The sequence below is a fragment of the Callorhinus ursinus genome, unplaced genomic scaffold (assembly GCF_003265705.2).
Source record: "Callorhinus ursinus isolate GAN/ISIS: 27379988/994484 unplaced genomic scaffold, GSC_fseal_2.0 scaffold12, whole genome shotgun sequence".
In the NCBI taxonomy this organism is placed as follows: domain Eukaryota; kingdom Metazoa; phylum Chordata; class Mammalia; order Carnivora; family Otariidae; genus Callorhinus; species Callorhinus ursinus.
Genome location: NW_027397074.1, coordinates 5256758 through 5273676, shown reverse-complemented (window position 1 = coordinate 5273676; position 16919 = coordinate 5256758). Strand labels below are relative to the sequence as shown.

Sequence of the window (16919 nt, the reverse complement as noted above, 5' to 3'; positions counted from 1 at the left end):
ACCTTCACATCTCTGTCAAATGGATGTCTTCATTTGTATTTCCAGTCGTCACATTGAATTCAGCGTCATTTGGTTCAGTTTGTCACACTGTCCTTCCTGGAGTGAACTGAAGCTTTCTCCCCATTCTCTTGGGCTTCAAACTTCAGAGTCATCTCTTGATGTGCGCAGTGGAGAAGAAGCTAGTGAGTTTTATCAGTTCTTCCTTTGAAATGTCCCATAATATCCGTCTCATCCCCTTCTTGTTAGTTGTAGCCCAGACCCTTGTTACTTCACGCCTTTGCCAATTTCTCTTACTTGAGCCTCTCTGTTCTCCCAATTGTTTTTCTTAAAAGAACATTCTCCGTTCAAAACCCACCACAGTTCATCTTTCCAACAAGTCTAAACTCCTCTGCCTTGCTTCAGTGCTTGTGATAAGTTAAGCCAACTCCACGAACAAACACTTTCCATAGCTTCCAGATAGGAGCCTTGTGCCTTCATCAGCAACTCTTGGGCTCTTGCCAGGCTCATGTGTCCTGTTCACATTGTTTCCCTAATTTAGAATGTTCTTCTCCTTACCCACCTAATTCCTAGCCATCCTTTGAGGTCAGGGCCCATCTTTTCCATGAAACCCCCTCTAACTCTGGCATTCAACGCTGTCTCCCATCTCTCAGTACCTATGGCATTCCTAGCCCATTCCTCACTGAAGCTCTCAATTACATGCAGCACATTTTATTTTTAAGTTGTTTATTCTTCCCCAGTCAGATGGTAATCTCCTCCAGGGCAGGAACTTAAGACAATGTCCGACCATTTCCATGCGCTTGCTCTTGTTACGGGAGCTTAGGAAGACTTCTTAGTCTGACTGAAGATGAAGTCTGATAATCACGAGTGTGATCATGTTGTCAACACATAAATGTGAAGATGACCTACATTTTATAAATGTTCACAATGTCCCAAGCTCTTCCATGCACATTTATTTGATTTTTTACATGGCAAAAAGTCTCTTCATTTTTCACATGAGGACCCTGCAGCTTTGGGACATGGGATGACTTGCTTAAAAGCTCACAGGGCTGAAAAGCTAGAACTCTCCACTAAACCACAATGCTTTCCATTCATTTTTGAATTTCCAGTAAGATCTAACTGAACCAGTGTATATGGGAGTAATAGAGACTATGATTCTACCCACCTCAGCTTATTTAGGTTCTAACGTAGAAATGTCCGGAGCAGAGTGTGATGTGTCTTGTGTTCAGTCTCAGTGCTCCCTGCCCAGTGAAATGCATGAGCATCCATTCAGTTCTTCAACTCAGAAACTAGAGTTGTCTTCAACATTGCCCCTTCCCTCGCCTTCCCATGTCCATTTCACCATGAAACTCAATTTTATTGCTTCCATTTCTCTTGACTTTCTCTACTTCCCTTCATGTCTCCAGCACCTTAGTCCAAGCTACCAACACTCACTGCCTCTTCAAGAGTCTCCTTCCAGCTGCTCTTATCCTCCCCTATTTGTTTTCCAATTAGAATAAGCTTTTCTGGTGCAAATCTGAGCGTGCCCCCCATTCCCAAACACTTTAGCAGATTTTTAAGCACCTATATGACATATCCCCAAATCATTTAAAAAATTTTTTTTAAAGATTTTATTTGAGAGAGAGAGAGAGAGAGAGCACAGAGGGAAAGGAAGAGAGCAGAGAGAGAGGGAGAAGCAGACTCCCCAGTGAACAGAGAAAGCAGAGGGTACAGAGAACACGATGATGTGGGGCTCAATCCCAGGACCCTGAGATCATGACCTGAGCCGAAGGCAGACACTTAACCGACTGAGCCACACAGGCATCCTGGGCATATCCCCAAATCTTCAGTATGACCTATGATACTTTTCATGGTCCGACTCCATCTCACTCCACTTTCTCTCTAGGTCAGATCCATTCATTCAGTATCTCAGATATGCTTGTTACCTCCTATCATAGGCTGTTTCCTTTGTCTGGAACACTGCTCCCCCTCCTCCTCCCCCAGTTAACTGCTATCCATCCTTTATCTCTTACTTCAATGATGTTTTCCTCCAAAAGGTGTTCCTTGATTTTGTTGATCAAGGCAAATCTCCCTAGGACATATGATCTCTCAGCATCATGCAACTGTCCACCATCAGTTGAATTTTTTATTTACTTTTGCGATTACTGGTGATTTCTGGTTAATCTCTCTCTCTCTCCCACTGCACTCCAAGTTCGCTGAGGCAGGGATAAGTTCAGCCCCTCACACAGACCTGGCATATAATTAAATGTTTCAAAAGTATTTGTTTAATGGATGACTACATGAAGGAATACTCTCTACTGATGACTACTGGTCATTTTAGTCTGGGTAATGGTTTGATGTCAGTTTGTGGATAACCAACTTCAGTTGACTCTTACTACCACTGTGCCAACAATACTGGAAACTTGTGGCTCTGTGATAAGTGAATGAGTGGACAAATCTACCATCGGCACATTGTCACAGTCACTCCTCACCCCTACTTAGCACATGGCTTTAAGTCCTCAGCATCATGTTTGTTTATGATGAAGAGCTACAAACGGAAATTCTCAATTCTGTCCTAGTGGACAATATAAGCATAGATGTCTCAATACTTTGCAGATGTTGAGGCTGAAAGTTCAGCTCAAAACAAAGAAATGCCATATTGAAAAAGTAACCGGAAACTAAGAGCAGATATAGATATGCTAACTTGTGTTTGAGACAAAGTGCTCTGAGCCTGGCACATTGTTCTAATGATCTCTGGCATATGGCAGAGCACAGTAAGAGGTGGGTCTGGCTTGGAGTCCATTCATGTGCATTTCTTTCTGAATTATCCAGAGGGCCTTACTATAAGGCACCGTCACCTTTAAGACCACGGTATAACATGGGCTTTGAGGGTAGTACAATAAACAAACTGTATATTTTCAATAGGATAACAAGAAGAAATGGCTGCTCATCAGATTTTTCAAATGTCATTCGAAAGGGTCAAAATTCTTATGGGTATGTGCAAAAGACAATTAAAAGATAGATTAAAAGATGGAGAATAATTACCTCTCTTGAGTAGAAGACTCAAGGGTATAATGACTTGCTGGAATAAATCTTAGAATGTCATTTATTTGCAAAATGCTACCAAGTAGCTGGGTAATAATTCACAGAATTCATAAAGCATTAGAAGACTACTGCCTTAATGGAGTTTTTTTTTCCTATTTCACTTATTAAGATCGCCTTAATAATTCATGCATGGCAATACCTTTAACGAGCAACAAAATCTCACGTATCTCATTTAAACTTGGCAACTCTACTGACAGTTAATATAGTCTTGTACCGCTGAGCCAGCAATTGCAGAGAAGCCCTAGGCTGTTAGCAACTGAAACCAGCCCATTTATGATAAACCCAAGAAAAGTTATGTCCTAGATGAATAGTTGAATTTTATGATCATTTGCTAGGAAGATTTATTCATTCTTCATTCGTGAGGAGGTAAGAGAACAATAATGAGCCCAAACTGTAACTCCTGTTCCACATGGTTGAACTGGTTGCTTTGCTTCTCTCTTAATGGCAACAACTGATTGCCATTTTGTTTTTTGGAGGGAACAGGAATTCCTATCAAGATTTTGAAGCTTCCCTATGATTAGCACCTACTTAGTGAAAAGAGAGAGGGTCGTTATCCACTAGGCAAGGTGAATTCTCTGTTTTACTCAAAGCATTTACCAGGCAAATTTATGAAGCCGCCGTCATTTCTTATAGGCACAATGCATGATGCATTCATCATTGTTTTTCATATAAAAAGAATGATCCAGGTGAAAATTTCCAAGATACTCTTGAAAATAAAATTTCAAAAGCAGACAATAATTTTAATACACATTTATTTGCTGTATCTATTTGATATGACACCACCCACTGCTATATCTACAGTAGTCTGACTGAACAGAAAGCAGACTCCATTTAAATCTGCTCTGTATCCAACGTGCCTGTTCTAAATTTAAGTGAATCAAGTTGGCGATTCTCGCTGATTCAGCCACTGTTTTCTTACAGATGCCATTTTTTCAAAATATTAGTTAAATGGAAGTCAGTATAGGCCTGGCTTTTGGGAAAACACAGAATGATGTCACCACAAAAACTGGTTTCTACTTCGCTTTAAGTGTTTTTTTTTTTAAGAAAATACATTTTAAAATTATTTATTTATTTAAGTAATCTCTACACCTGACATGGGGCTCAAACCCATGACCCTGAGATCAAGAGTTGCATGTTCTTCCAACCAAGCCAGCTAGGTGCCCTGCTTTTTTTTTTTTCTTTCTTTTTTTTTTAAAGTAAGCTCTATGCCCAATGTGGGGCTTGAACTCATGATCCCGAGATCTAGAGTCGCATGCTCCACTGACTGAGCCAGCCAGGCACCCCCTATTTTGCTTATTTTTTTTTAAAGTAAACTTTATGCCTAATGTGGGGCTCAAAGTCACAACCCTGATATCAAGATTCCCATGCTCTACCGACAGCCAGTCCAGGTGCCCTTGTTTTGCTTAGTAATTCGAGCCTGGCCATACCATCAACAAGTAACAAAATTGCATGTATCTTATTTAAACTTGTTGTCCTAAAATCCAACATGCCAAATAATATCAAATTGGGGTTCAATACATGCAGAAGCATCCATACCTTGTATAAGGAGGGAGGGGCAGAGTGATTCTGGTCCATTTGTTGAAAGTGTCTGACACCAGGATCCGCTGCAGGTGATAGCGGCTACATTCAACATTGGTAGGTAGACAGTCCCTTACCAATGGGTGCCATGATAATCCAAGATCTACCGAGTATTCCAATTCAATAGCTGGAACAGGAAACGTTATTCTGAATAGAAATACATGTATGCAGACCCAGGAACCATAATTACTTATGTTTTCTTATGTTTTAATTCAAACATCAATTTGATTTTTCCTCTGTATTTATGTTTCCTATTTTGAAATGTTTCTTGGTTAGATTTTTCCTTCTGTACATTACTAGTTACTATTTTTCACTTTCCAGATTAAGATAGTTTTACTTTTAAGGGGCTAGAATCAAGTGAAATATAAAGTAAATTTTCCTGAATCACTCTGTTATACTGAGAAACTTTCAGAACAATCATAACAAAACCATTGTTCATATGCAGGTAAGCAATAGTAATGGTAGTTATATATATATTTATTGTTTAATGGTTGCAGTATATTATGAAATTATACAAATTATATATATGTACTATAACAACTATACTATGTCTATTTATTTCATGGTTAACATGCAAGTACAAACATAGTAACCATATATTTTAATGATTACTTTTTAAATAGTTTAAAAAAATTGAGCAACTTTCTCAAAATTTGACCATTCCACAGGGATCCTGACCAACAATGCCAATTTTGCTCCTGCTATAGGTAAAACTGCTTAGAAATGGCAAAATCCCTTGTGCTCACATATCCTGCTCTGCTGTGTTATAGAATATACTGGGAAATCAGCGAGGTATAAGGAGGTAGCCGGAGGCCTTGCAATTTGTGCCAAAGCATGCAGTCAGGCCTTGGGTCTAGGAAAAGCAAATCTTTCTTTCTTTTTTTTTTTTCTGAAAAATCCAACTTATAACCTGTGTTTCATATTCTTCTTTATTTCCTGCTTCAAGTCTATAAACTGCTCGAGCCCCGACCTCCCTACTTAAATTGCTTTCTCTAAGGTCGTGATTCTCAATCTTGGCTGCACACTGAAATCACCTTTAGAAACCACGAATGCCAGGGTCCCACCCCCAGGGACTGTGATTTCACTCTTCTGGGGCACAGCCAAGGTGTCCGGAGCTGTGCCGCTTCCCAGGTGATTCTCATGTGCAGTCAGCGTGGGACCACTCACTGCAGCACGGTTCCTAGCAACACTAGAAAGTGAAATACAGTGGTCCAGCTCAGTCTTCATTGTTTTATCCTTCCTACAGCGGTAGACATCATTGATTATTCCCTGATTCTTGAAACTTTCTTTTCTTTTGGAGGACATTATTCTGAATCTCCTGTCTTACTTTCCCTCTGACTCCTGTGCTAACGAGCTCAGCTATGGGCATTCTTCCAAATTCCATTTCTGGCTTTCTATTCTCTGTGTATACTCCTTGGGCTTCAACTATTATCCCTGTGCCCAGATCTGCCAATTTTATGTCTCCAATTAATTTCCTTCATTCAATAAATGTTTACTCAGCCTGGCATTGCACCGGATGTTGGCATATTGCGATGCACCGTTTAGACAAAGTTCCTGCTTTCTATCTCGTAAATCCTCCTCACTCAAGGACATCTCCACTTAAAGCTACTTGCACCCAAACTAAAGAAAAACTCACCATTTTCCCTCATAAATAAACATCTCTTCTTAACTACCAAATTCTATCAATGGTGATACTTTTGCACTGGTCTTTCTGGGTTCAAAGTTTAGAAATTATTTTAGAAATTTTACTCTTCTCTTTTTTACTCTCGATGTTCAAACTGGCACCTGGTTTTGAGATTTTTCTGCTTCTTTCCTTTGTGCTTGCATTGTCTCATATCAGTTTTATCCACCCCATTTTTCTTTAGGCCACACAGGGAGGACTTCATCACCTCCTACAGAGAGGACCACTGAGGCTTCTTTATTGGCATACCCACCTTCATCAGCTCCTGGGCTAATCGCCCTAAAACAGACCGTGTCACTCCTCTGCTCTTGTGCCCCTTTATTCATGTCCTTGTCAAGCACAGATTCTTGTATGTGCCTTTTAAGGCTCTTCTTCCTTAGCTGCAAACTCTGCTTATCCACTTTCCTCTTTGATTTTATCATTCAGTTCAACCTTTCTCCAGAGGTTGCACCAGCACGCAGTAGAAAGTACACAGGACTGGGCTTATGAAAGCAGAGTGTCAGTCCTGGTGCTGCTGCAGGCCTACTGGGTCATAGCTTACCTCCCTGGGTTCTCATCACCTTCCTATGCTACTGAGGAAAACAGGTATCTAGGACCCTAACATCCTTTTCTATTTTCAAAATCAGCACTCTACTCTCCTCCACTAGATGAAAATATTGCCTATTTAGGCGGTCTGCCCATGGGTTTTTCCTATGGACTAGGAGCACCCCTACCTCTGCTTCTTTGCTTATGCTGCTAGCCTAGCTTGGGATGTCCTTTCTTCTCCATCCACCCTTCAAATCCATTCCAGTCATCAATGCCCACTTGAGACTAAGCTTCTTTGTGAGACCTTCCCCAGATCCGGGACTGGCCATCCACTGGTCTTCTCATTCTCCTCCGAGCTTTCATTACATTCTGCATCAGTACCAATCCACAGAGCACTTGATTTAGTCACCTATTGGACTCTGACTTTTTTAAAAGTATCCCCTCAATTAGACCTATTGAAGACAGATGTGTACCTTATACTTATCCAAGTTCCACTCCTGTTGACTAGTTTAGTGTTGACTGATTGAATCTGAGGTAGCAAGAGCATTTCTGGGAGCCCCCCTAAGATATGTCCTTTAAGTTCAAAGTAAAGAAAATATGAAAAATCTGGATTTTGCAAGACCTTGGAAGTAACCAAATTCGTCAGATGTTGGCCCCCTGGAATCTAAAACAGGACAAAGTCCTTGTGAACATTCTCATCTGCATCTCTTAGAGGAAGAATGATATGGGGTGGTTAAAGACCAGAACACCCCCAGAATCCCGACAGGCTTGCAAGTTACAGTGAAGGGTCCAAGGACGAAGTGATGTCAGTCTTTATATCTCCTAAGATAGGTGTGTCTATGTTTGTGTGTTGTGTGTGTGCGCACACACGCACGTGCAAGGTATGTAAGTTTGAGTGTGTGCGTGCACAACCTAGAGGATGCAAACTGGTCACAATGAGGGTGGCCTAGAACATGCTATGACCCCGAATGGCAAAAACTATAAGACAGAATGGGAACAACAAAATTTCATGATTCCTGGAGCGATGGAAAGAAGACAGTAGCTGAACTAATATAAAGCCCTATGAATTAAAACCCATGTATATACAAATTCATGTGTAAATCCTATTGCTGACTCTGGCATTCTCTATGTGATGAGAGTCCCTAATTCTGCAGATCTGATGGTAAAAGAAAAATCTGGATTTAAAAAAAAGACAAATTAGGCGTTATTATTTATATGTAAAGAAGTCTTCAAGTACTTAAAAATAAGTTCACATTACGAGGCTTTCTTTAAAAAAGAGACCTCTAAAACTTAATATATACACACATTTTCAAGAATGCGATCATGGTTTGACTCACGCGCACTTCTGTTTTACTTACAGACTTGTGAGAGGTGCCACAGATGCCCATTTGCACACGTCTGTCTCTCTACCTGGCGATGGAATACTTACCATAGCAGGAGTCCGTGACCGAGCAGGAGGCAGCAAAATCGATCTGCAGGAATGAATCGTCATTCACGGCGATGTCTGTGGTGACCACGTAGCGGGTGCTGGCCTTTTCGATGAAGACCAGGGCGTCACCAGTGGAGCCACACACGGGCATCTTGGTGCCTCCCGGGTGGAGCAGCCATTTCCTACTATCCAGGTTTGTGAAATCGTCCTCCAAGACCGTATTGCCAGAAATATTTCCTCCAATAAGAATCTGAAAGGTATTTTTTTAAGAAAAAGAATTTTCAATATGGTTTCAAGATAGGAGAGAGTTCGGTCTTCTTGTTTGTTTGTGTTTCTCTATCAGATCACTCAACACGGGCGTCACGCGGCGAGCATACTGTCAGGGGCCTTTCAGGATGCTTTTGTTTGTGTGGTCTGCTTGCCCATCTGGCAAGAAGCGGCAGAAAACAAATCGAAGTATTGACAAAACCATTCACAGCCTTCATGGGCCAAACTGTGCCTTTGCAAACTACATGCGCCCAAGCTGGGAAAGCAAAATTTGCTTACATGTGATTATTTTCCAAGTGAAATTTCTATTTAAGGACAGTTGTATCCTAAGGCATTTCAGTTGCAGTTCTTCGCCTGGATTCTACCGTTTGTTAACAGGTTCTTTGAGTTCTATTTGACACGCATTTTATTATGGATGAAGATCCTTTAGAACTGTCCATAAGGACGTTAGGAAGATTTATTTATTTCTTCCTCAAAGGCTAGGAAAGAGGATTTGGAAGCGAGTGCATGTGGTACCAATGCTAATTTGCACATTTTCCTTTTCAGAGAATTATAACCTTGCATCACGCTTGATAAAGTCCCTCTACCCATATGGCAGATTTCTCTATGCACAGGACCGGGGCCTTCTGTGGTGTCGTTTGTTTTTATAGGCTCAGGCAATTGAAGGAAAAGAGAACGAAAGGAAGCTAAATGGCATATCTAATCTAGCTGGGTGCCCATAGGCAAGTCATTCAATTGTGGGTCCCGGGCTCCCTCGACTGAGCGAAGGGGCTGGACTGAATGTGATCTAGGCCACATGCAGCTCGACTGCCAACAATTATAACAGTTAATTTTGAATGGACTGACCTGGTCGATAACCCAGGGACTGTAGAAGTGCCCGTTTTCAGATGGCTGCCACCAGCGGAGGCGAGTAGAAGCAGAACGGGCTTTCAAGGGTATCTCCAGGGCGATGTACCTGCCCACGTTGCTGGAGTTGCTGAAAAGAAACTCTTGAAGGAGACTCCACGACAGGCCGCCATTGAGTGAATACTGGAGAAGCACAGGTTGGCTCCTGGGGTCAGGGACACCTTTACCACATCCCAGTCTCATGAAGAACTGCACAAATCTGAAATGAGGAAGATTTATTGTAGATTTTTTTTTTTTTTTTTTTTTACTTCAGTGAGAAATTCACACTGTTCACAAAAGACAAGCCCACAGGGTCATGGGTGGGGGAGATAAATGCATGGCTTTAATGAATATGATGATTTAATGAATGTCCAGAGCAATCATTTTGAAGTCCGATTTTCCTTTTTAATGTAAGGAAGTTAATAAAATGTGAAGTCTGGAAAAAGGCAACTCTGTACCCATCTTCATATTTTGTCCCCCTCCACAAAGGTGAATCTGAGGGAGCTGAGCACTCACCATACCCTCTGGCCATCCTATAAGAAGATGGGAGGGCTCCAAAGACTCTACAAGTGTGGGAGTGTGTGTTGTTACCTATTTAAGATGAGTTTATCCTTAGTATCTGAAACTGGAAGAATGTTATGTATGTAGTTTATGCCATTAATTGGCAAAATCATCCATCCTCTGGTTTTACCAGTCGTTTTTCAGATCTCCTGTTACCGGTCTGGGGAGACACATTTAAATGCAGAGGTTGTAGCTCCTCTTCGTGAAAGGCCAGGGCTCTTTTGGAAGAGGTGTGTCAAGCCTGGGCCCCTTTTCCATCTTTTGTGCAAGGGGCAGGGAAGCGCAAGGATGGGGGTGGTGGTGAGGGTGGGCTGTGCCAGCCTCTGACTATTGCTGGGTCTGGGATGGATGATACTGGCCATCGAGAAGTGTGGCGGACAGCCAGGGGCAGCCTTCCCAGCTGGCAGGGAGGTGGACGGAGCAGCAGCGACCAGCTGGGGTGCCAACGAAAACTAGCTCACATGTTATCTTTGGCAGGCAAGCTGCTGGTGCCTGGTCTGGCCGCCGTGCTAGCTGGTAATGCAGAATAAATTTCATGTGTAACCCAACACATACGCCCAATTATGTATGCATGTCAAACATGGGAAGCATATTGGGACTTATAATAAAAGTTATCAGTTCCATACATAAAATCATGCGTTCTTCATGGCTTACTCCTCTTCCCCCATCTCCATTAACTAGGCATTCATTTATCTTATAACCCCGAGAAAATTGGGATTTTACATGGAGCATTCTGAGGTCAATGTATGCAAATCCTACACAGCATGCTACTGAGATGAGATAAATAATGGAGCTTTTAACATTGGATTAATGAAAAAAAAATACATAGTTAGTGCCTAGTGGACGTTGATATCTATGAAAACAATAACCATTTATAGAAAAAAAAACCCTTTTGTCCTATTGTCTACTTGTATTGGGAAATGTTTATAGATTAATTTAGTTATGGATAAATCCATGCCAGAATTATTTAGAAAAACCCAGTAATTTCTAAATTAGAGAACTCAACTGCCCATGATAAATCTGAAATAAAGAGCATCAAATTAAACCATGTGCATTAAAATAGGATGAAGAGAAATAAAATTTTGCTATCACTGTAAAATTATCTCACAGAATTGTATTTTTATGATCAAATTTATAATTCAATAAATGAAAGATTTAGGTGAAAGAGGAGAGTAAATATGTTAAGATCTATTTTAAGATACTTGGAAATGTTTTTAAAAAACAAAAACACGACTTCTCTGTTCACTTGCAAAAATAGGTCGGGGTTCCATTTTACACATGTTGAGTTGTCTTCTTTATTTTCCTGGCTAAGTTTTTGGCTTGTCAAATGATCAAGGGATACACATCTTGACAGGACATAATCCTCTGAGCCAGTTTAAAATATTTGTTTCTGAGAGGCTGTGCTCAAATCAGAAAATGAGTGCCTAGAAAGCATGAGCAAATCATTGGAAAGAAATGCTTACAAAGAATAAGGCTACACTTCAAATATTCTTAACTTAAATTGCTAATGGATATAAAATTAATGGTGGGTAATTTGAGGACATATTGTAGTTCAATTAAGCTTTCTACTAAGCATGGTGTAGATAATTTTGTACATGGTCCAAGTGCTCCCGAAAAGTATTCTCTAGAAGGTGGATAAAAAAGATGCAACCTTATTTTCTTGAAGTGAAAGTAAGTGAAACATTGTCATTTCCTCGTCACCATCTTGTAAATATCACCAATCTTGTATTAACTTTTGTCTGTTTAGCTATGTTTCATTTCTGATCTAGCTTATTTCACAAAGCTCCCTCATTTTAGGATGGAAATTACATGAATTGTGTCTTCACAGAGCCTTAGATAAGAGAGAAAGCTCAACATTTCCAATGGAAGGCCTTGCCTTTGAGATGTCTGCTTCTTTCTGATTTGATTACGTTCTGTTACTGTACATCACAACGTGGTTTCTCGACGGCATCTAAAAATGTTTACCTAGCATGTGATAAATCCAGATCTCGTGTCATCAACATGCGCAAGCCATCTTCATTGAAAAAGAGGTTGTTTCCACTGGAAAGGATCCCACACTTCCGAGATGGCTTTCCACCACTCATCAACAAGAATCTATCGGATTCTAGCTGACCTGTAAAAAGTGGTAAAGGTGATTTACCTATGACCCCAAAGACAGTCATACTCTTTTTTAAAGGAATATGGTTAAACGCTTTAGGCAGTTTTGAAATACAAAGTCATGAACACTGAAGTCACATATTTTGGGAGAAGAGGTCTCTTCAACAGTTTAGCTTGTCTGAATTGTTTAACCTGGGCTGTATAATTTAAGGGGCCACATGACAGAAGGGGGGGTGGGGCTTTTCCTGAGTAGCTGTGGTCCAGCCAGATGGGTCCTTCCTCTCAACTCTCCTACACTACAAAAAAATGACACTGGCAGGCAGAGAGTGATTCAGGCCAAAAGTAAGAGAGGGTAATGCAGCTTTTCCACTGGCCTCTTTGCTGTGTCTTTGCTACTCTGAGGACCATGTCAGGCAGGTATTACAAAATATTTTTAAAAACACAGTTTTAATGGAAGAAGTTACAGTGTAATTTAATATTTTCGATTAAATAATGTCTTTTCAAAACCAGCTCACAAATCTCTCCAGATACTTACCTTAGATCTAGGTTTTTTTTTTTTTTTATTGTGGTAAAATGCACACAACACAAAATTGATCATTTTCAACATTTTTTAAAAGATTTTATTTATTTATTTGAGAGAGAGACAGAAAGAAACAGCATGAGAGGGGAGAGGGTCAGAGGGAGAAGCAGTCTCCCCGCTGAGCTGGGAGCCCGATGTGGGACTCGATCCCAGGACTCCGGGATCATGACCTGAGCCGAAGGCAGTCGCTTAACCAACTGAGCCACCCAGGCGCCCTCATTTTCAACATTTTAAAGTGAACAACTCAGTGGCATTTAGTACATTCATATTCATGTTGTGCAACTGTCACGACTACCTAGTTCCAGAACTTTTTCATCACCCATGAGGGAAACCTTATACCCATTGAGCAGTCACTCCCCATCCCCCACCCACCCAGCCCCTGGCAAACGCTAATCTGCCTTCTATCTCTATGGAGTTGCCTATTTTGGATGTTTCACAGAATCATATGATATATATATAGGCTTTTGTGTCTGACTTCTTTCACTTGGCCTAAATGTTTTCAAGGTTCATCCGTGTTGTCGCATGAATCAGTATTTCATTCCTTTGTATGGCTGCATCATACTCCATTGTATTGATATACCTAAATCTAATATTAAATTGTACTTAAAACCATAAATATCTTATAATAATTTTATAAACAACTTGGGAAAAAGAAAGAAATCATTTGATCCCACCATCCTAAAATACTGTTACACTTGTTTAAGACTTTTGTTTTATGAGAATATTTTCCCATTGTTTTATCAGAGTACACATCCAAGTACATTTTTCTATAACATTATCGTCAGACATAATGATGTTAGATTCTAGGTATAAAACTGAGGTACAGAACTAAATGAAGGCATGGGTGGTCGCAGTTGTAGGGACAAACAATGAAATGTTAGACTGGAATTCATGATTACTTCTATATTACAAATTACATTTAATATGTAGGTTCTTTCACAAAGCTACATAGGACTTATTTTAAAAGATTACCTTCAAAATCATCTTTGAGAAAATCGGGATTTTTGGTGCTTATTTTACAGGTAGGACCTGAGTAGCCGGGATCACATATACACTTGGTTCCATTGATACAACCCCCATGTCCATTACACATCTCTTCACATTGGGGACCAATATAGACATTATCGATGGCCCACGTCACTGGCTGAGAGCCAGCAGGGTAGAATCCTTGGTACCATCTGAAACGCACAGATCTGGAAAAGAGGTACAAGTCTTTTAAAATCAAAGCAATACATGTCTTTCTCTGATTGACTTATTTCGCTCAGCATAATACCCTCCAGTTCCACGTGTCATATGACCTCACTGATAGGAGGAATTCTTAATCTCAGGAAACAAACTGAGGGTTGCTGGAGGGGTGGGTGGGAGGGATGGGGTGGCTGGGCGATGGACATTGGGGAGGGTATGTGCTATGGTGAGTGCTGTGAATTGTGCAAGACTGTTGAATCACAGATCTGTACTTCTGAAACAAATAATACATTATATGTTAAAAAAAAAAAAAGAAGAAGATAGCAGGAGGGGAAGAATGAAGTGGGGGGAATCGGAGGGGGAAACGAACCATGAGAGATGATGGATGCTGAGAAATAAACTGAGGGTTCTAGAGGAGAGGGGGGTGGGGGGATGGGTTAGCCTGGTGATGGGTATTAAAGAGGGCACGTTCTGCGTGGAGCACTGGGTGTTATGCACAAACAATGAATCATGGAACACTACATCAAAAACTAATGATGTAATGTATGGTGATTAACATAATAAAAAAATAAATAAAGTCGAAGCAATAGAACAACACAGCTTCAAAGTAAGGACATCTGGTTAAGGAGCAGCGGCCGGTTACTACCTCTGCACCACACTCAAGAAGTAGAAAACTCGATTTGACATTTTGAGAACACAAACTCCATCCCTCAATCTCCAGGATTTTGCCAATTTACGTTCCTGTTTCCTGTAAGCCCTTCCTAATCCTATCACTAGGTCAAATTCCACCTGACCCTCACCTTTTTCAACAGTGACTCCTTTGGGGATGCTTTCTCCATTCTGTCTACACTCTGCGTAACTAATCTTTTTCTTCATAAATTGAGGTAAAATTCGCATAACATAAAAGCAACCATTAGCCATTTAAAGAGTACAACTGGGTGGCAGTCAGCATATTCCCAGTGTTTAGCTAACCACCACCTCGATCAAGTTCCAAGGCATTCTCATCACCCCAAAAGGAGACCTTGTGTCTATTAAGCAGTCACTCCCCATACCATCCTAGTTCCAGCCCCCAACAAACATTAATTCATTTTATTTCCAAGTAAATTGTCCTATCATATTGTTGATGATAGCTTCTTGGAAATAATCTACATATTTAGGTAGTAGTCCAAAAACAATTTAGTATGTTCTATTAGACACAAAATTCAAAGCAGACATTTATTTTTGAGGGGACTCATCTTTGTACCCTATGAATGTGTCCCATTTTCAGTGATCATCGAAACCAAATTCAGAATAATATTTTGAGAAACAGAAATTAGAAGTCAATTTTGGAAGTATTCATTAGGCTTCTAAAGTTTAGTAGATCGTAAAGCAGATGGAGTCAAGTTCCCCAATTTCGTTGTTTATCTCAAGACTCCAACCACACTGAGCTGCACCCAAAATGCCAGTTCATAATTACATTTTATTTTCAAATACTTGTCAGAGTTTAGTCTTGGCAAGAAGCACTTTCTACCCTCTGAACTTTCAGACTGCTGAGCTGAGGGAAATGGCTAGAGTTTTCCTTTGAACAAAAGCCTACATGGATTTTTTTGAACTCCTTATTTATTCAAATGTTCTGAATACAAATGAACCACCTTGGCTGGATATTTATTATTGTTCACCTGCCTTGACACAGAAACTACAAGCACTATGATAAATGGGCTGAAGGGTCTGGTTTCACTGTGCTTCCCTTCTGCTGAATTCTTATTTTGAAAATTTCTCACTGCCACCCTCCCTGGTGAATGTCAGCGTCTGTTCTCCCAAGCCAGTGGTATTCAAAAGGATCTGTTTTTTAAATGTAAACTTAAAATTTCAAGCACATAATGGTGCTTTCTTTAGACAGGGGTTTTGGTTGACTCATTATGAAACTGTATAAAGCAAAAGCAATTAGGAAGTTTTACAGACAGAAAGACTCCTAGATGAAAAGGACACAAAGGTGATGTGAATAAAACTCAATGGAGGCTCAATACTTCATGCTTCAAATGTGAATCGACAAACACGGTCATTTTGTACCCGAAAACATTTCATATGCTCTCTTGGTATCTGGTGTCCACTAAGTGCACAGAAAAGGGTAATTTAAACATGGGTTATGTATATTTTTTAGCATCTAGCTTGTACTGTCACTATGGACCATGTTGAATACAAACCAAGCAATGGTTCACTGAGTTGGAGAAAATTTAACTTTTGCCTTCCAGCAATTCATGCCTGTGTGGGTTTTAAGAAGAGTGCTAATTCTCTTCCCGAAACAAGGACCAGACAACACTATTAAGGCAAATACTTCTCTTCACAGAAATGGTTGAAGGCAGTGTGGAAGGTACGTTTATACCATTCTGAGAGTGGGCATGCCTCTTGGATGGATTTCCTTTCTTTTTATAGAAATAAAAATGACACGGAGTACAAATAACACGATGGCCTAAGTTCTGCACCTTTATCATTGGAGGAGGTATATTTTAAACTGACACTCAATAGCAGTGGGTGAAAATATATACATTTCTAATGTTCAAATTATATTGCCTTATGATTTCTCTCGTTCAGATTTCCAAACTGTGTTTCCTTATGCACCAGCATAGCCCCGTGGACATCACCAATTCTAAGTGAGGTGGTTTCCATGACACTGAAGCAACTGTCCTGTGACTTTATCCCATATTTCTTTAAAGAGGACTGTTTCCATGTGGGAATGCGCTGAAGCAAGTCTCAGTTGTTAAAACAATGTAAATTCATGCCCTACACCCTGTCTTTACGGTGGTTTCCTCGTTAATCCAATTCTTAGCCGAGCAATAGGAGGAAATGAGAGATCCATTAAAGAGAAAATTTGGAGCCTTTCAACAATAACCATAATGGTCACGATCTTGGTCCTAGATGCCTGCGTGATCGGCCTGCAGGCCTTTCTCTGCCTACACTGACCATACGCGTGGATTTTGGGCAGCTAGGCTTCTGTTGCATGGCTTAGCTTTCTGACTATAGCTGATTGATTCAGACTGTCTTTTCTAGAAATGTGGAGTTAAGAGTTCCAG

General features: G+C 40.4%; 1 protein-coding gene across 2 annotated transcripts in view; it reads right to left on the bottom strand.

Annotated features, from left to right (window-relative positions):
• RELN (reelin) overlaps positions 1-16919 on the bottom strand; it is a 499645-nt gene that overhangs the window by 53838 nt on the left and 428888 nt on the right. For both annotated transcript variants that reach the window (XM_073898696.1, XM_025873239.2), the window contains exons 42-46: positions 13657-13877; positions 11973-12120; positions 9408-9666; positions 8295-8544; positions 4618-4786 (exon numbers count right to left, since the gene is read on the bottom strand). In XM_073898696.1, the coding sequence (XP_073754797.1) occupies positions 4618-4786; positions 8295-8544; positions 9408-9666; positions 11973-12120; positions 13657-13877 (1047 nt within the window). The remainder of the gene's footprint in view (positions 1-4617; positions 4787-8294; positions 8545-9407; positions 9667-11972; positions 12121-13656; positions 13878-16919) is intronic.